At 31.9% G+C, this 20904-nt stretch overlaps 1 protein-coding gene across 2 annotated transcripts in view; it reads right to left on the bottom strand.

Moving 5' to 3' along the window:
- The window catches only part of LOC123703326 (juvenile hormone epoxide hydrolase-like), a 56350-nt gene that overhangs the window by 32892 nt on the left and 2554 nt on the right, over positions 1–20904 (bottom strand). For both annotated transcript variants that reach the window (XM_045651284.1, XM_045651285.1), the window contains one exon: positions 5465–6252. In XM_045651284.1, the coding sequence (XP_045507240.1) occupies positions 5465–6244 (780 nt within the window). In that variant the 5' untranslated portion in view covers positions 6245–6252. Of the gene's footprint in view, positions 1–5464; positions 6253–20904 lie in introns of those variants that run through there.

The raw sequence follows: 20904 nt of genomic DNA, 5'->3' as shown, positions 1-20904 counted from the left end.
AGCCTTTCAACAAAAATGTTAATATTAAGTCCGGGTACTCTATATATACAGATAACTATCGTGTTTAAGTGTTTTAGATAAATTCCACAACATTCAAAATATAAATCACAGGAATAATCCTTAAAGTAGTCTAAATTAGTGCATGGAATATCTTGTTTCACTAATATGCAAGTTCCTCCCCTTTTTTGCTTTCGTGAATATGATGAACGCACTTTATAGCCTGGTAGTTGAAGTAATCGTTCATTTCCCATTTTTATAAAGGTTTCACACAAACATATGATATCTATCTGTGAAGTTGTATTTAATTGTGAAATTGCAAGATATAATTCTTCTGATTTACTAGTGGCGCCAGCTATATTTTGATGCAGAATTGTTAGATAATTTGTTTTAGGAACGAAAAAGCTCATTATTTTCTGCTGGATATTCTGGTGGTGTACTTTTTGATGTATTATTAGTCTTATTTATTATTTTATTAAGATTTTCTTTTTTACTCATAGTGAAATAATAAGGAATTGTGCCTTTTTTTATTTTAGAGTAGCTCAAATTATTTTGTACATTTTGTAGTGTACATTGTTCTTTCAGTTTTTTGGCAATATGTTTAATATTTAAATATATTTTTTTGTACTCAATACTGTCAATTTCGATATTCAATTTATTAGTTAAGTTTTCCAAATAATTTAATCCATAATTATAGTATTTGTAATTTCCATCAATATTGATATAGGTACAATTTGTATGTCCTCTTAAAAATAATTTTAATTGTTCATTTAGTAATTTTTCATTTAAATAACGATTTTGTTTCACATTTAATACAAATATTTTATTGTTTTTCAATTTACATATAAAAGAAAGTAACCCTGATATTAAGTTGTATGGATTTTTATCATTTGAACCTATTCCCAATACTATTACATCTTCTTGGTTGATAGATTGAATTAACTTTTCACAATTATTTAATATTTCCTGGCTAGTAGCATAGGGTTTCGTTAGGCCAAATACCTCATATCTGTCGTTCCATTCATATCTCCTTTTGTTGTGCATACAAATTGATAGGTTTTTAGTGCGTTCATCGCCTATTATCACAATTTTACGTTTTTGGTGGTTCGTGCTGACATCTGTTGTGATAAGTTTGTTTTCAGTATTACATTTGTTAATGCAGGTAGAACGATTATTATTCATATTATCTTGAATGATCATTTGTGTTGCGTTTATACAGTATTTCATGGTGTTTTCATTCGGTTGTGTAATTTTTTCTTGATAAAGTTTTTGTTCTGTGCAAGTAAACATATTTTTCTTTATTTTCGGATAAGTGTTGTGTATAAAATTGTTGTTGAAGCGCTTCAAAGGTGAGTGTCTTGGTGTCTTAAAACTTATATTCAACATTTGTTTTTTTAAAGGCGTTATATTTAATGTATTGTAGGATTTATTCAATTGATTGGAGTTAACTATTAAATTTTTCAAAAAGTCTATATTTTTTTCGTTTTGTCGCAATTTCATTTTTAGGTTATAATATTCCTCTGTAAGGCTTTTAATTGAATCTTGCGTTGACGTTAGTTGCGTTTTTAATTGATTTAGGTTTTGAGTCTCCTTATATATTACAGATATGTCGGATGTTGACTGTAGATTTGTAGAAAAATCTGAAGAGCTTGAGTTTGATAAACATGATGATATAGATTCATTTAATATAATATCTTGAAGGTTAGTTTCGGATTTTTGCTTTCGGAGTGGCTTTTTTCTCAGGGTTATATTATCCATATTTATTTCGTAAAGTTATAGGATCAATTTAATTAATATAATTTAGCATTCGTTTCTAATAAATGAAAATCTTTATATACGGTACTTGCTTGTCGCTAGATGTCGCTTATTGCAATTTTATCTTGCAATCAGCTGAGTCTTTTTGTTATGTCATTACACGTCAAATTTGTACGTTAATAATATGAAATCTTCTTTGAAATAACTTACGTTTTTTACCTGAAAGGTTCTTGGGTTGATGTTATTTTGGTTTAAATATTTACTTTGCTGCGTACTTTTATCTCTTATATTATTAATAAGTGGTTAAGCCATTGATATAGAATGTTATGTATTTCTCTTCTTACTGTCGTTCTTTTTATTACTATATTTTTCACTTTGATCGTGTCTTCTTCACATAGATAACATTTGTACTATATATTTATAACTTATATAATCCTTTAAACACTTTTTTTCCTAGTTTTGAGCACTTTATCTATTTTTAAAACTTTAAAATAAACTGAGCCGATTTTACGCATAGCACTAGCGCCATCTCTACAAAGACTAGTATTTCAATTAGCGCTTTCATAATTCCTTGACAAAAGGCAAATTGTACACAAAGCTTCTAAAGTCATGGAACTGACCATAGCTGGCATTCATCGTGAAATAATTCTCTTAGGAAGAAATCCGGTAAGCGCTGGACTTTGTGGTTACCACGGGCTGGGCTACGCAAATGGCGTTTTTTGGAACTATTTTTTATACCGTGCGTTGTCTTCTATGTTCGGACAAAGTCTTCATGCGTTTATGTTACGATCAAATATCACAATCGCTCTTACAAGATTGTCGTTCTTTATACAATTATTTTATTATAGCAAAAAAAAAAAATGTTCAAAACGTATTCATACTAAAATGACGGAACGAACAAATTCACAAAGTAAACTCGTGTTGTGAAAATCATAGATAGAGCAAATAAACTTTCTTTCTTTCTTCAAATGCGAAGCTCGTGTCGTGAGTGACATGTTATTCGACTACGACGCGTAATGAAGAAAAGTCAAGACGTGTTCTGAACATGGTAAATCATAATTGATTTACCATAAGATTATGGACAGGCCTTTGGTACTGGAAACCATTTTAAATTCACACAATAAGAAGCACTCGCCGCCCGACACTCGCTTCGCAGGCAAGCTTGCTTCGCTCGTTTACTCCTATGTCCTATTGCGATAAATTAACAAAAACACCTATAACTTTTTCAAATCGCTCTCCGCTCTCTTACTCGCTAGTTCAATGGCGCTGACCTAATTATTAATCTGCCACTAACAGAGAGAATAAATCATTTCTGCGTCAAATTGTAACGTGATGAGTCAAGCCGATTGGGGATCAGAAAGCTTACATCATAACTATTATCAGATTCGTAGATATTAGGACTGAAGGCGACTACACCACCGAAACTAGCGCCCCCCCAACATTTTATTTTTTTACTCCTAAACCAGATCAAATTTAAAAAATCTAGCTCGGTACTTTGCTAGTATATTACTTGTAGTATTTTTGGTATTACTTTTCATTATTTTGCATTCGGTAAATTAGGAGAACTTTTGATTACCGCCAAAAGTGGCCACTTTTGGCGGTAATCAAAAGTTCTCTAGAATAATGAACAGTTAGAATAGTGAAAAGTAATACCAAAAATACTACAAGTAATATACTAGCAAAGTACCGAGCTAGATTTTTTAAATTTGATCTGGTTAAGGAGTAAAAAAATAAAATGTTCGGTGGCGCTAGTTTCGGTGGTGTAGGCCTCTGAAATCGTATTGAATACAAAATATAAAGACATTTTGCGAAAGTATAGTAGTTTTTGAATAATGAAAAACGTGTAATACAATATAATATTTTGAAATGCTGCGCTATGTGTTATAATTATCAAAATTTATAACGTAGTTTTTAGCTATTAAGTGAAAATTTTAAAGAAAAATACACTATTACAATTTGATTCGTTATTTTCAAATTAGTACACTATGTTAATTGTTATCTTTATTTAATTTTATTGAAGATGTAGGTATACCGAATTTATCTTCTACTTTTTATTGACCTTTAACGTAAGCAAAATGATAGGTCAAAATATAATATGACATCCCATATTCAAGACATTTAAATGCAACTTTGTTGATGGAGATGAACATTTTCAAACCTCACTTACGCAAAAACTATTGAATCACTGGCTAATAATTTACAGATATATATAATTTACAGGTAAGAAAAACTTTATGTAGGTTAAGTACATACTTTTTAGGTATTACGCGATAGATATTATCTAAGTAAGAAAATAAACACGTTTTATACTGTAGGCTTTAATTCAATTTAGAAGTGTTTAAAACACACTTGTGTAAAACGAAACATAAATCTCGGGTTCTCAGTCAGTTTTGTCCGAGATTAACAAAGAAAATTTTGCCCTACCATATCGGTCAAGTAAAAATCAATGAAGATTATGCCCCGCCCATAATATCATAGTAAATGTTAAGCCAATAGTTATAAATATAAATATGTTCATAGATTATATACTTATCTCGAGTAGAGGTCAAAACTATCGAAAAGATAGCCACAGATAATATATAGCTGTATTATGTACAATGTCTCGATGAATATAATCCCACTAAAGTAAGAAGTTTAATATTATAACCGTGAAAGTTTGTGAGGATAAGATGTTAGTTACTGCTACGAATTTTGGGTCTGGAAGAAATTTAGTATGGAGATGGGTTATTGTATGGATTAGTATTTAGTCTATATAATATTTATAGTTATTAGTTAGTTTATAGTATCTATCCCATATCTATCCTGTAATAATACATCTGACTTTATTGGAAGAAACCGAACATTTTTCCTGTACTTACTTATATGGATTTTATAAAGTATTAAAAAATAAAAACGCGGATAACGTTAAACCGCATCGTTAAATATAATGGCTAGGCAGTTAATTAAGCAGCTGATAAAGCAACTTATAAACTGACTAGATGTGTTAACGTGTGTGTTATGAAGGATACATGCAAAAAACCAGTTTTTCATTTTAACTAATTGAGTTACAAGTTACTTAAAAATGAAAAATACATTTTGCAAAATTGAAATGTAACAGATTTTAATGTAATACTTAGCGTTATAACGATCATGTACTACATAGTGCCTACATAGACCCTTTGGTCAAGGACGGACCCCAACTCGGGTCGGCTAATGCCCGTAATTATCCATCTTGACTAAACTTAATGGCATAATCTATATAAATATGTTTCATAATCACGTTATATGTCATAATGTTTCTATTTCAGAGCCTGAGTGTTTACTGGTATTGTAATTTGAACTTCAGTTATATGTTTTTATTGTTACTTCAGTTTTCCGCGCGTGACTTCGTCCTTTTTATAAAAACTTAAGAAATTATGTTCTTAATCCTTCCTCTTGAATCACTCTATATCCGCTTCAAAATCCATTGCGTAGTTTTAAAGATTTCGGTATACATAGAGAGCGACAGCGACTTGCACACTATGTAGTGATATACATTGTTATCTCAAAACATGTTGTAGAAGTTTCTCTCGTATACAATATTTAGTATTAAAAAGTAAAAAGTTAAAAACAAGATCTGCATGCAGACACCAAACACTCTAAGAGAAAAGAGCCGTTTCAACTTGCTTGCTAACCGCATTGTAGCTTAGCATATTAGATAATATGGACATGATAAAATCTCAAGCGAACATACCTGCGGTAAATGCCGGTATCTGCGCGGTGCCGGCGTCTCTGCTGATAAGCACTTTCCGTTCGGAACTTTCACTGTATCATCCTTTTTATCATTCAGTATCGGAATATTATGCTTCTCGAAATAACCATTTTGTATCATTTGGTCCAAGGATACCTCTAACTCCCTAGCTGCTACGGTTTTCTTTCCGCAAACTGGATCATCGACCACCATTTTCTGGCAACCCGATACTTCTGAAAACTTCACTATTTTCTTTGTTTCATCTTTCTTTTTCCTCTCTTTGGGTATATCGGTTGTCCAATAACGTACATTTTGTTCTGGTATACGAAGAGGCTTGCAAACAGCCACATTTTTTGGTTTTGCGTATTCAGTTCTGCGCTTATTTCGTTCATAATCGTACGGCTCTCGCGGCCTTCTTTCTTCGATTCTAAAGTCGTAATAGTCTTTCTTATATCTTCTTTCGTTGTAATGAGGTCTGGGAAGGGAGTTGTATTTAGTATAATTAGTTGGTAGGTTCAAGTATTCTGGTCTAATTGGTCTAAATAGTGACAAGCGGCCCTGCGCTTCGTCGAAATCGGAATATATGTCTTCGTAAACGTAACCGTTTCTACGTGGACGTTCGATTCGTTGGAATCTCTCACTTCTGTACCGGTTTGGTTCGGAACGGTTCACTTCGGAACGGCTTGCTTCGTAGCGGTTTGGCTCGTAGCGTCGTCTTCTGTCATATTCATAGTCAAAGTCTGATCTTCTGTCGTACAGTAACCTTTCACGCGACCCGGCCATCCTGCTGTCTGGAAAGAAAGAAAATTTAATTGAATACAGTTTATTGTAGATATTTTCCATCATCGTCTATTTTATCATTTTCAGGTATGTAATGTATTAGTACTGGCATTTGTTAATAAAACAAATACATTCCTCCCTTATTCTATGAAAAGCTAAAATATATAATTTATTTCGTTTAATTACAACAACGTCGAAAATATTCACGAAATGCGGCATTTTGTTAAAATAATGAATCGAATAAATTCCACAGTAATTTATTTAGATCGACAATTTGCTTGAGTCAATGGCCATTTAAGAAGTAAGATATCGTATTTAAAGCCCCTGGGGTTTTGGAATTTCAATACAAAATACTTCTTATAATAAACGAACTGCTCAAGTAAATGACAAGGATTTGACTGCGTGGATGCTTCTCAATTGTATGAATTTGAAGAGACTTCGACATTGCAGACGTAGAGAGAAAGACGTTAGAGAAAAAATATAGAAGTAGGTTGTAACTTGTATAAGGACAGATTTACGTACCCATATTATGTATTGTAAAAGGTATAAGTTCAAACTTCTAATAGATTTGGTTATTACATAAAATGATGATTCTTTCAATTTAAAACTTTTCGTATTATTTATTAATATTTTACCGCTATACAGCGGGGATAAATAAAAAAAAATAGTTAAACATTAATTTTAAATTGTAATACACTCTACTCTAATTTATCTACTGAAAATGCCATGCCCATTGCCCATTTTTAACCGAATTCAAAAAAAAGGAGGAGGTTATCAAGTCGGCCGGTATAATTTCTGAATATTTTCTTTCATCGATTTAATCGATGTTGATATAAAATAATATTATGTTGGTAAATGTTTGGAGTTTGTTTGATTGAACGCGCTTACCTCTGGTACTTTCATAATTTGCTTTATATTTATAAATTTATTATGTTAATTTATGCAGAGCAGCCATGGAAAATATTGCTAAAATATTCCTTCTGCGAATGAAACCACTACAGCTTTTAAAAAATACACTTCAATTTTTAAACCCACTTTGTTTCACCTTTTCAATGAACTAAACCTTAACCACTAAACTATTATTCTTCAGTATATTTATTTAATTCAAAGTTTCTGGGATGGGTTGGAATGTGAAATTAGTGTGGCATAGCGGCAGACCTTGGAACTTTTGTGTGGAATGAAGCGAATTTTTGCGTTGTCGTGACTCTGCCAAATATCACAACTGTTGTTATACGTATTTTGTATATTTGTATGAATATAATATTGTTTTTTTTTTGAGTTATTTACCTATTCATTACTACCTAGCTTTCCGCCCGAGGCTTCGAAATTATCAAAAGTTGCAGAACAAAATTGTTGTTACTTATGAATTATGATATTAGATATCTTATCCTGCGAGGTTGCTGGTATTTTACAAGTGACCCTGTATACTAAAACCTCGAGTCACTATATCTATTTAAAAAACCGTATCAAAATCCGTGTCGTAGTTTTAAAGATTTAATCATAAATAGGGACACACAGACAACATAGCGACTTTAGTTTATACTATGTTGTGATTATTTGCTTATCGAATTGTTAATTAATGCAGGTTATGTATAAGATTAAAATACTGATAAAATAAATAAATAAACAAAATGTTAATAGTGATGCAATAGTGGCTTTGAATTAAATGAGATGAATGTATGATATTTATGAGACAAAACAACTTTTATAGTAGCTTCGAATCAACTAAATTACACTTAGAATGGCTTAGCAACTCCTACATTGCAACTTACCTACAGAAAGAAATTACCTAATAAATAATATTTATTTATTAGGTACATAATCCTTAAATAAGTAGCTTTTCTCTGAGCTTTTCCCAAAGGTAATTTTTGCTATTTTAAGAGAATTGAGCTTACATAATATTTTACATGCAAATCCTTTTAATTTTAGACACGACAACTTATTTTCTGCAATACCAAACACATGAAAAACAATCGAAATCATACAGTTAATAAAACAGTTGGTGTAATACCATCGCAGTCAACGCATTGCTCAATGAATTAATTTGCAAGCGAAATGCAATTATTGCTAGTGGCAAATTCGATTGATTTAACATAATTGATAACCACGCTTGGAGCGGATGCTAATTGCTAACCGTTTTATTAGATGCTGTTGAAATCTGTAACGTATAGAAATGATTCGAATTTATAGTTATAGTAGTAAGTATATCTCAAACCTAAGTCTCAAACGTACAAAATATAGTTGTTATAATCGAGCCAATTTAATAGGCAAAATTTGACGTCTGTCAATTTTATCTTCGAAGAGAAGAAGAAGAAGAGGTAACCTTCGATACCGACTTGAAACATTTGTCAATCGAACTTGAAACACATGTAGATTTTAAAATTCCTCAGGCGAATCCCTGTCCCAGTAATATTCTTTCTTTCGTACCTAAATTTAGGAAGCAAAATAAGACAAGTATAATACATTATTAAAAAAACACAACGAATTTATCAAGTTAGCGTGATGAATGATGATAATATATAGCCTATTAAGCCTTCCTCGTTGAATTATAATCCTATCTAACACCGCCTTTTTCAAATCGGACCAGTAGTTCCTGAGATAAGCGCGTTCAAACTAACAAACAAACAAGCTCTTCAGCTTTATATATTATTTATAAAAATCAATGCCACTTTTCGTTGTAATTCCATAACTCGAGAACGGCTGAACCGATTTCGATAATTCTTTTTTTATTATATTCCTTGAAGTACGAGGATGGTTCTTATGTAGAGAAAACGTAAACATGTACCACGGGCGAAGCCGGGGCGGACCGCTAGTATTATTTATATTATTTTACCTAGTATAGATTATCCGTGCTATAGATGTGACATATAAGTACCTCTACCTCTCAACTTTCGCCCCAAAATAAATATCTCACGTAACTTTTTATCACAAATTCGGAGCATTCAAAGAAGAATTTGTTTATATGAATAAATTCATTTTTACAGTCATACGAGTCTCGTAAATCGAGACGCGGGGTTGACGAGCTAAAAATGATCTTTGACGGGACAAATAGTGTTGGAATGTGTCGATATTTTTATTTTGCGATTCTTGTTGTTGAAAATCAAAATGAGTATATTGTGATGTGAGTAATCATGCCTACAAGTTGAATTATATGAATGATTTTGTGAACGTCATACTATTCATATTTGACAGAAATTAATAATATTAAAGTTATTTCAATGAAGTATTTCCAATTGTGGCCGTTGGATTTATCATGAAACATGATAGTGGCTTTAAAAGCTAGAGACTGAAATTAAACAATATTTAATTGATTCGAAATAATAACATTAAATATTTTTTTCTACGATTAATACATTACCTATACTAAAACTTGTTTTTAAAGTTAGACGATATTTTTCAATTCACAACGGCCTTTTTCCCACATGAAACCCAACAACGGTACTGATTTAAAAGATGAAAAGACTTTTCACATCCAAAGATGATAAATTGTCGACAAAATATCGATAAACACCGCACATCACTACAAGTGACGCAGTGCAGTACGAATCTTTACGTCCGATAAGCCGGCAACAAAGCGTCCCCTAAACGGATCACATTATTCAGAAAATCATATTTATTATTTATATTGAGGATAAGCATTTCTTGGTTATATTGAAATAAATAACATTACATACCTAGCTAGTTAATAGTAAAAGTTACATACATAAATCTGATAATTCTTAACAATCATCAGCCTATCTTCACACTGCTATGTAGTACCTAATAAGCCTAATGTTATCCTGAAGATAACCTTACCAACTTTGGTACTATCTACCATACTCTGGCTGAGTTTCAAATGTCATTTGCCACAGATTATTAAAATAAGATTGTAGGGACTAGAATTATAAGAGGATTATACATCTGAAGTGTCATAGATAAAGAAGAAGAAGAAGGTTTGCTGGTGTGACGATGTCAGAATAACAACATATTATAAAGAAAGCTTCCGCCGCGTCTGTCTGTCTGTTCGCGATAAAATCAAAAACTACTACACCGATTTTCATTTTGTTTTCACCAATGGATAGCGCGGTTCCCGAGGATGGTTCATGCACACTTTTTGGAAAGTTTTAAATAAAAGCCGTGGTCAGAAAGGTTGTAAAGCGTAAACAAAATTGGTAAACTCATTAATAATCTTTATTTAGTGATGTTTTCCTTCACCGATGAGATGGTAATGATTATAGGACGATGTAAAATAATTGATATATCAATAGTCTTAATTAAGTCGTCGTAATTGTACAAAATAATTAATGTAACCGTTAACTAAACGTCGTATATATGTGAAATGAATGAAAATGAAAATATATTTATTTCTCATACACACAGTGTTCATATTATACAGAAAATGGATGAGTCCTCCTAGTAAGTTTACAAAACCTGTGTCAGGAGGACCCGCTCTTCCTTAACTAGAGTTTACAAACATAATACGTGTGCAGATGTATGTCTGTGAGTGAGTGTGTGTGTATGTGTGTGTGTGTGTGTGTGTGTGCGCGCGTGCGCGTGTGTGTGTGTGTGTGTGTTTGTGTGTGTGTGTGTGCGTGTGTGTGTGTGTATGTTTGGGTATATGTATGAGCTATTAAAAATTATAAAATGTAGTGTAGAAGCGCCTCAGTATCCTCATAGGAAAGTGTTTTCAAATATTGAATAACTGTTTTTTTTTAAATCACGATGATTAAGTCTATGTATATCTAAAATATTATTAAGACGATTATAGAGGTAGATGGACCTAGCTTTAAATTGTATGTATATATATATGTACTAAATTATCCTTTAAAATTAACGACCTGTAAGCTTATTTAATTACATACAGTTAATACTGTGCTATTTTAAGATAATTGGATAAAGCTTAATTACACAATTCCACAGGTAATATAAAATTATACTAAATGTACAATAAAATGTTCACAATAAAAAAATGGTCGTACCCATGACAGTACCTAAAGCAAAACTAATGTTTCTTTTAAAACTTGGGCGCGTATATTTTTTAAATTGAATTATGTAAATTTAAAATGTCACCTGAAATACAAAAAAATAAATAAAAAATTAAGTACCTACCTATGTTAATAATACTTCTTGTATTCCAACCAAATGTGGCTAAGTCCACATACATTCAACAAAGTGCTAGAATAAAGAAAACTGTATAATATTTATGTTTCCAAATAAACCTATATTTAAAACATTTGGCTATAGTATAAGCGTCTGCATTCAGGCCAAGGTTACAAGATTTGGGAAGCGTTGTACTGTCATGTGATTTCATCCGGTGAAAATACGACGGTTGTGGAAATCCTATTATTTATGGTAAAGTATATTATATAATATTAATATAATAGTAGCTTTCAACCCTCGGTTTCGCACGCTTTGTCTAAAACCTAATAAACTGTATACTAAAACCTTCCTCTTGAATCACTCTATAAAAAACCGCATCAAAGTTGCGTAGTTTTAAAGATTTAAGCAAACATGGTGACAGAGAAAGCGACTTTGTTTTATACTATAAATAGTGATGTGAAGACATAATAATTTTTGAATATAAATCTCTGATCATATACAGGATGCAAACTTTATAAGAAAAAAGAAATGGTGCCTGTGAGCAAAATTTGCTATCTGCAGTATTTAAAGTAGGTACTTTTCCTACAGGGCTCATGAAAAATGTCCATACTGTATATCAGCATTTTGAAATGTTTCTCTATGAAGTTTATGGCAAACCGTACACCACGTAAAAATAAACCAGAAAACAGACAAAGTCAATTCAATAGAATTGTAGAGTAATATAACTACTGATAAATAAGTAAACTGCAACTGTTAACATACGGCTACAGAGGCTGTCTTAGCGCCTAGAGCCTGACGAGAGTTTACTTTAAAAGCTCTAAAACTGCAAGTCACATAAACTTCACCATACAATTATTCCATCGCATTACTAATTAAATCATTCGTTAGCATTGCAATGAGATCAAATTTAAGAAAAAACGATACGATAAATAACACGATTTTCAGCGAAAGTAATTAATAAAGGCAATGCTCTTCTTAACCCAGTTTGTACAAGATTTGATAACAAAGCACGTTCGACCTTAGTTCTAATTAGGTTATGATGAGAACACTAACAATAACCGTTTAGATCTAGTATCAAGGTCAAACTTACTATGTGACCTTACCATAATGATGTTCGAAGAAAATTAAAAATAAAGACATATGGTAGTGCATCTAAAAACCAACTGCCAAGCTGAAAGCAAAGTTATGCCTTTCCACCTTATTAAGAATACCTACTTAAAATTAATTATAATAAATAGTAAGTTTGCGAAGCTTTTTCAGCATACCACCATCGATATTTTTAAAGAAGATCTGACACACAAAATTGTATAATTTTATTAACTAGTAACCTCAAAATAAAATGAATGAAATAAAAATGATAAAAAACGACCAGTTTAAATCATTAATCAACTACCGTAACAAGAAAATCCTAATTTACCAATTTCATTGACATGAGAGCACTTTCTACTTTTATCAAAATGTAAGCTTAATAAAATGTTTCATCCTATATTTAGCTTGAACAAGACGTCTCAAAAACGCACACCATTAAAAAAACCTCAAAAGCGGTAAAAACTTGACCCGTATTTTCCCAAGCTGCTTTTTCGCAAGAGATCAATTTCCGATCTCCTATCTTCAATAAGGATATTTAAATTGTGCCTTTTAACTTTCCTACAAGATTTTTTGCAGAAATAGCTGTTTCAAGTGAATTCAGAATGAGGAAATCAATTTGTTATTTGTCTGTTCTGCGTTTTTAAACGCCTGGATAGAATTTTCTTTATCGTCTAAAGCTTTTTTATGGAGCGTTATGCTTATTATTTTTACTGTTGATTTAATTAAGAAACGCTTTGCAGTACAGTGCTTTTTTATTTTTTTCCTTTTACATTATATTTAAAACAGTTTGTCAAAGATTAATTGCTTGTCGGTAAACAGACCAACCATATGGTCAATCAATTTCGTGAAATAAAAATATTCTGAAAATGGTCAAGCTTACAATTCATTATAATTATAAAGTATTATTAATTTCACAGATTTGCTTGCCAACTAAGCTTGTAGTTGTATACGTAGTATATTATTATTAGTCTGTGCTTGTAGTATGAAAAGCACACAACATACAGGATGCATTTAAGAGCTGGGTGCTTCTATTTCTGATCCCTACGTTGGATTTGCAACTACATATTATGTAAAAACTTAGAAAGGTATTGTTTTCTAGCTTCTGTTGACTTATGGACACAATTTTTTTTGTCTCTGAATTACTTCCTCACAATTCTAGAATAATATTATAAAGCTGAAGAGTTTGTTTGTTTGATGGCGCTAATCTCAGGAACTACTGGCCCGATTTTAAAAATTATTACTGTGTTAGATAGCCTATTTATCGAGGAAGGCTATAGGCTATATATCATCACGCTAAGACCAACAGGATCGGAGCCACGCGGGTGAAACCGCGGAGCACAGCTAGTGTTAAATAAAAGATTACTTTTTGGTTATAGTTCCCCCAACTTTATAAAAGTTAAAGCTAGGTTTACATTATCAAAAATTTAATATTTCCCTGGTCGAGTAGGCCCGATAGGCATGTCAATTAATAAAATACCATTTGGCAGCCGTGTCGTCGCACTGCGACAGTAATGCTGTCTTTTATACGGAAAATATTATCAAGAACTGACGAAATACTTCTAGGCAAGAATAACTTGGCCTTTATTATAGAGGATTAAAATATTTCAAGTCCCTTGGTAAAGGTATAGCGTGAGTAAAGAAAATGTGCCCTGGACTTACTGGAGAAGATTAATGAAATAATGGCTATGACTTTTGATAATAATTTCTGGTACTTTGTGCCTTGTGGTCCCTTTTTTGCTCGAAATTATTATAAGGTCCGAATTGAAAAATTCTTTCAGTGTTAGATAAAGGCTATATTATATCATCACGCTTAGACCAAGAGGAGCAATGTGGGTAAAACCGCTGGACACAACTAGTAACATAATTGTTACCTATATCAGGTTTTATATACCTACTGAATACATAAAAACTAATAAAAACAACTATTAAGAAATAAAAATAAATCATTTTACTTAATGTCAGGAAATTCAATAGGTACATAATGCAACATTTCTTGATTGTAGTGTGCTTTGTCTTTGGAAACTTTGTTCTCAATCTCACTATTCTTTTAGTTTGTAGGAAAACGTAAGGTTTTAATAATGTTTAGATGACCTAATTGAATAGAAAATACTAGATAATGAATAGTTTTATTTATAACTAGCTTCCGCCCACAACTTTGTACGTGCATCCCCGTTTTTCCCCGTTCCCGCAAGAATTTCGGGAAATCCTTTCTTAGCGGATGCCTACGTCCTAACATCTACCTGCATGCCAAATTTCAGCTCGATACGTCCAGTGGTTTGGACTGTGCGTTGTTAGATCACTATATCAGTTACCTTATATATCGCACCCTTAAAACATAAATGGCACTAAACGAAAATGTTAATTTTACAGTACGGCCGTTTTAAGATTTTTTAAAAATTGAATGGGTGATATGGAACTAAAAAAATATAAATATAGACTTGTGATCGGATTAAAATAACAGTTTAACTAACGCTGTTTCAGTATCCAGTGGCAAACAATAAAATTATTGATTATTTATTAATGGAGAAGCATTTAAAAAAAATGTTTAGTATTGTGTCGGTTATAGTTTTCTAGTTATTCAAAACTTTTTGCTTAATGACCTCTAAAATGTTATTTTCCCTACATTGTAATAATAACAAAGAGAGAAATAAAACAGTAGAATTACTAAAATAATAAAGAATTATATTTATTTGGCACATGCTCATAGTTTTCGGTCAAAATTACCACACATATTCATAATTAACAAGTCTGTTTGAATCTAGATAAAAGTATTGTCATAAATAACATTAACATTAAAATCTTGTTCTTACTACTTACTAATCAGTACAGTTATTAGAGGTATTTCAATTAATCTGCTAAGGTCAAATTCTTTCGAAGTAGGAACTGTTAAAGTAACGTAAAAATCAGCGTATCAAAGGTTTAATTATCATGGGTCAGTAAAAATCTTGCAGTAACTTCGTTAGCCTTCTTCGGTTTTCTATTAGAGTTAATCTTTTTATATTTATATCTGGGCTTTATCTCTGTTAAGTTAAAAATAAGTTTTCGTGACTCTTCAGAAATTCTATCTGCGATTTTCAGACGACATGTACTTCCACAAGGTTGCTTAATCATTTTAGCTGGAAAAACGTTTTGAGTTTGAAACATATTTTTGCCTGTATTTATTAGTATCTTCACAATATTTGTAGTATGTAACGATCTTATTATTTTTCGTTTTCTTGTAATTGCATCAACTGGCTGAGTTGGAGCTTCTTTTGCAGTATCGTTCATCGTTCCTGTATCATTTGTATTAAAATGTATGATTTCGACGTTATCAGCAGGGTTGGAAGAGGCGACAAGATAACCATCATTCGGAGCAAGACCACTTTTAAGATTCGAATCAGCAGGAAGATGATCACTTCTTTGATGATTATTAGAAACTTCAACAATCTGAGTGAAGGAAATGTCATCAATTTTTGCATTTGGTCATTCCTTTTACTTTACATTTTGGGTTCTCTGTTTCGTCATCCGGATTAGAAGGGTCGAAATTATTACGTGTGTCTATAGTACCTACTTTGAGTAATTTTTTGGGTTAGGTTATGGCCTTTGTATAGACAAAGCTGAAGCTGAACTGGATGATGTGCTTGAGGACGAAGATGAGGACGAGCTGGACGACGAAGACGATGACGACGAGTTTGAGTTTGATCTCCTGTATTTTTTCTTTGATGGAAAGTTTGTTCTGTCATCGTCTGAGGCGAGAAAAAAGTTACCATCGTCAGTGTTAGTTTGGTTGTGATAAGAGCTTAAAGGATGAACTTCTCATGATGTTCAAATCGGACGCACTCATTGTTGAAAGCGGTTCAACAATATCGGAATTTCTTTTAGAAGCAGGCTTAGTAATTTGAGATCCATCATCGTCATCATTTTCTTTTTTTCTTTGATTGTTCTGAGTTGATAATTCTATTATACTTCTACATCTACTTCTTTTCGGATCCATGATAGTATAATACAAAAAGCCTTAAACAAAATGCCTTTTTTTATTATTAAATTCGTATAAAAACAAAATCCTAATTAAAATTAACATAATATAACTGACACTAATGTAATTGCGCACAGTGAAAATTTAAAAGCATATTTATTGATTAAATGGCTCTTTAAAGAAAATGCCCGCTATTGAATTTCGTATAAAAACAAAATCCACACTAAACCTATTAAATAACTGGCATTATATTCAAACTGCCACTTATGCATTTACTCACTGTAAATATTCGAAAGCAAATTAATTAAATAAGTGGCACTTTACACAAAGTGCCAGTTTTTGACTCACCTCGACAAAGATTTCCACCGGAGACTTGACGCGAAATGGCATAGTGCCGGTTTATCAATTACCGACCGGACAAATTGTGACAAATTCATAAGTGACACTAGCGACATCTAGCAAAAATTTGACGCATTAGAGCTACCGGGATCTTTGCGTTAGGCGCGTTTCGTTTTATGCCTTTTGACTGCATACTTAACTCAAAAATGAATTTTTTTGTATAGTGCCACTTATGTTTTAAGTGTGCGATATATTATAGTCTCAAAATAAAAGGCAATTTTAAAATTACATTAAAATGCCATTTATACTTGTCTGGTTTGATGTTACGAGTTTTTTATAATATTCTCTGCAATGATACATATGACCCAAAAGCAATAGGGTTTCCGAGTATAGTAAATAGTTACATATACATACTCGAATTGGGACAGTTAAAATTAAAACTATGTTATTTTTCTAATCTCAACGCTTGTGAAATATGGGCAAGTTAGACATACAAAGACGTCGCTTTTTCAATTTTCGACATTTTCCCGCGACCTTGGTCGGTCTGAATTGTTCCCAGCGTAATATTTCTTTTAAGCGACTGGGTTCAAGTTACAATATATTACATTATATGGGGATAGTTCCCAGTTGGTTTGCCTAAATCGACTTATTTTATTATCTTTGAAAGTTTATTCGTGTTCTGTATTGCGGGATTTTTTCTTTTCTTTTAGATATAAATATTTATTACAAGTTCACGATCCTGGCTTTTCTCGCTGTTAATCTATTTCTTTTCTTTGGTACACTTTGCTATTCAGATCTGAATGTTCAGTAATTTTGCTTATAAGAGCAGCTAGATGTTTATATCCATTCTCGGGAAATTTTATGTTTATAGCAGAAGTACGGTTATCTAAAACAAGTGTTAAATTAAAAAAATAATCATCAAAATCGGTTCACCCAGTAGAAAGTTCTGCGATAACAAAAAAAGAAATTAATATCTACAGTCGAATCGCCTCCTTTTTTAAGTCGGTTAATAAATAATTATGATAGCGTTTGCTGATAAAATTATCATTCACAAATTAAGCAAGAAAAGTTAGTTATGTGGAAGTAAATGAAAATTTAAGAGCCAGATTAAAAGCTATAGACAAATTAAATGGAGCCTCTTAGTTACTTCCTCAGTGATTAAAGACAATAAGATGTGAATGGAATATGTAATTAAAGTTGTTCCTTCGAGGGTATGGGGTAAAGGCATTTCACATGGGTTTCTTAGAAGGAATTTTATTATAGCAAATTATAGGTTCTTAGGACAATGTTTCTGTGCTTTTTAAGATGATAATTTCGTCTACTTTGGTTGTTATTGTAGGCTTATCATTTTGTAATTGATTTCTTAGAAAAATCTCACTACATACCTACTATTATAAATGTGAAGATGGATGAATGAACAAAGCTAATCGTATCTGTATGAAATTTTGTACAGAGACACAGACTGCACAGATTAGATACTAGACAGAGACAGATTATAGTCAGTAGGTACATAGGCTAGTTTTCACATACGTACCACGTGATTAATAGTATAAAACAAAGTCGCTTTCTCTGTCCCTATGTCCCTATGACCCTTTGTATGCTTAAATCTTTAAAACGCAACGGATTTTGATGCGGTTTTTTTAATAGATAGAGTGATTCAAGAGGAAGGTTTTAGTAGGTATATAATTTATTAGGTTTTAGAAAAAGCGGGCGACGCCGCGAGCGGTAAGCTAGTAATATTATAAGAACAAAATCAGCCCATTATCTAGTCTCATTAAATAAAGTGTGATCACTGATCAACATCGGGCTCATATGCCATTATCAGTTCTATCTTGACTTCCAAAACGAAGCATTACTTCCACTATCGATATCAATTTATCTACAAAATTAACTATATTTTCCACAATATCAATCAAACGATGGAATCAAACGCGAACAATCAATCAAACAATCATTAAGATTGGTATCAATCAATCAAGTTTTCCAACTACGAAAACTAGGGCTCTTAAATTAAACTTACAGAAATCTAGTTTAATCTAATATTAGGTTATACAATCGGTTTTACTCGCGTGGTTTGAATGGTAATAGAATAGTAATTATTTGCTTGAACGTGGTGCGTGAACGTGGAAAGTTATTATGGAATAAATGGCTCTATAACAAAATATGTACTTAATATTAATTTGGATAAAACCAACAAATTGAGCTCATGTAGCGTATTTAGGATGAATGAAATATGCCTTAATTTAAACATAATATATTATAAACGTTGCATAGGACTAATTATTATTATTTGTGAACACTACGTTTATTCATTAAAATCTTTACAAGGTTGTATTGAAAATATCATAAACCGCGGCAAATAATTTGAACGCACGCACACAGCGAAATATGTATGAATGCAACACGCACACATTGTATCCGGAAATTATTGGATCGAAGCGGATATAACCGGATTATTCCGGATCACCTGCATACGCTTTTAGTTTGATTTGATGGAAATTGGGCAAAAATTTAATTGGCATTCGCTATATTGTATTGTTTCTATAGAAAGTGAATGGTATGAAATAGATTTAATGTTACAATACGTTTTTCCAATATTTGTTTTAAAGTTCAAACTGATGAAATCGATAAATGGGTCAGGTGATTAATATTGAAGTTATTTTGTGTGTTTATTCATTCTTTACAGAGACACGGAAAATTTACATGATTTGAGTAACTGCAAAATAAGATGGGCCACTTTTATCAGAGCATCTCGTGAAACGGTAGTATATTGTGTAGACGTAGAGCCTTATTAATTAGAAATAGCGAGAGTAAATTCTGGTTAATATTAAAAAGGATAAATTAAGATATTTAGTACCTATGCAATAAATTCGATAAATATTTCTTTCTGATTTCATTGCGATCACCGGTAACTTTAAAATTTTAAATTGTTTATTTCAGAGCTAGTAAAGCTTTAATTTAAAGATTCAATTTCAAATATTAGATTTAGAAAACTCGATATAGCAAAATCGCAAATCCAATAAATTTGAATAGTCAATTACAGGATGGTATTCATATCCGTCTGAGACGTAACTCGATACGCAAGGAGGCTGTAAATCAAAACAAATCCAATTATCGCCCACACAATATATTGGGACATTCTCGTATCGTTTTATCACTGTGTATATTTTGGATGGATCTTCGGAGCGTGTATGGAATAGGGATGGAAAATTGTATGGGAGTGGCCTTAGTGGTTGAACTTAATAACTGATCTATCAATTTTACTTTTCTTCTTTCAGATAATGTGCTTCTTCAAAAATGTCCATTAAGTAGTAAATAGATTTATCAATGTGTAGTTAGAATAGATAATAATTCTTTACGATTTCCAGGATCACTTGCTGCCCGTTTTTGGGCTGAAAATGGGCTGAAATTTTTGGGCTCTCCATGACTTTGTTTATAATAATTATAAACTCCATGAAGTCAAGATCGATTGCCTTACAAAACATCTCTATAGCTTGCAACTAGAATTCATTATATTATGTATTTGGGATCAATGAACTTTCTTTTATAACATCAATAGAATCCTACACATTTATGAAATAAGAAATATTTTTGCGAAACTGAAATCAACTCGAAGTACGTATATCATTAAAACTTATAAAAGCTAACTCTCAACGTACAAACACTTTGGCGATTTTTCATAAAACTTCAACGTTACCTAGTTGCTGAAATTCAGTTTGAAATTTACAACTTTTCACTTCTGCCATTTGTTGACTTCGGTCATACGATATTAGTTTAAAGGTCAAATTATTTTTACAATTGTAATCGTATATTTTTTGTGTTGTAGGGTTAGTTACACTATATAATATTTGCCTAATTTATTCAGATATAACTAGCAGATAACCGTGAGTTTAAACTAAGAAAGTAAGTGCTCTACTTTATTTCTAATATATATAAATCTCGTGTCACAATGTTTGTCCTCAATGGACTCCTAAACCACTCAACCGATTATAATAAAGTTCGCACACCATGTGCAGTTCGATCCAACTTGAGAGATAGGATAGTTTAAACATGTAGGTACCACGGGCGAAGCCGGGGCGGACCACTAGTACTAAGATAAATCTGAAGATACCTTTCGAAGTAAAATTCATGAAATTGCACACTACAGAGCGTACCTACCCAATATTTATTATATACCTATATACCTGCATATTTATACAAC

This window comes from Colias croceus, chromosome 25, assembly GCF_905220415.1.
Source record: "Colias croceus chromosome 25, ilColCroc2.1".
In the NCBI taxonomy this organism is placed as follows: domain Eukaryota; kingdom Metazoa; phylum Arthropoda; class Insecta; order Lepidoptera; family Pieridae; genus Colias; species Colias croceus.
The sequence above is the reverse complement of the archived record's forward strand: the minus strand, read 5'-3'. Positions and strand labels throughout refer to the sequence as shown.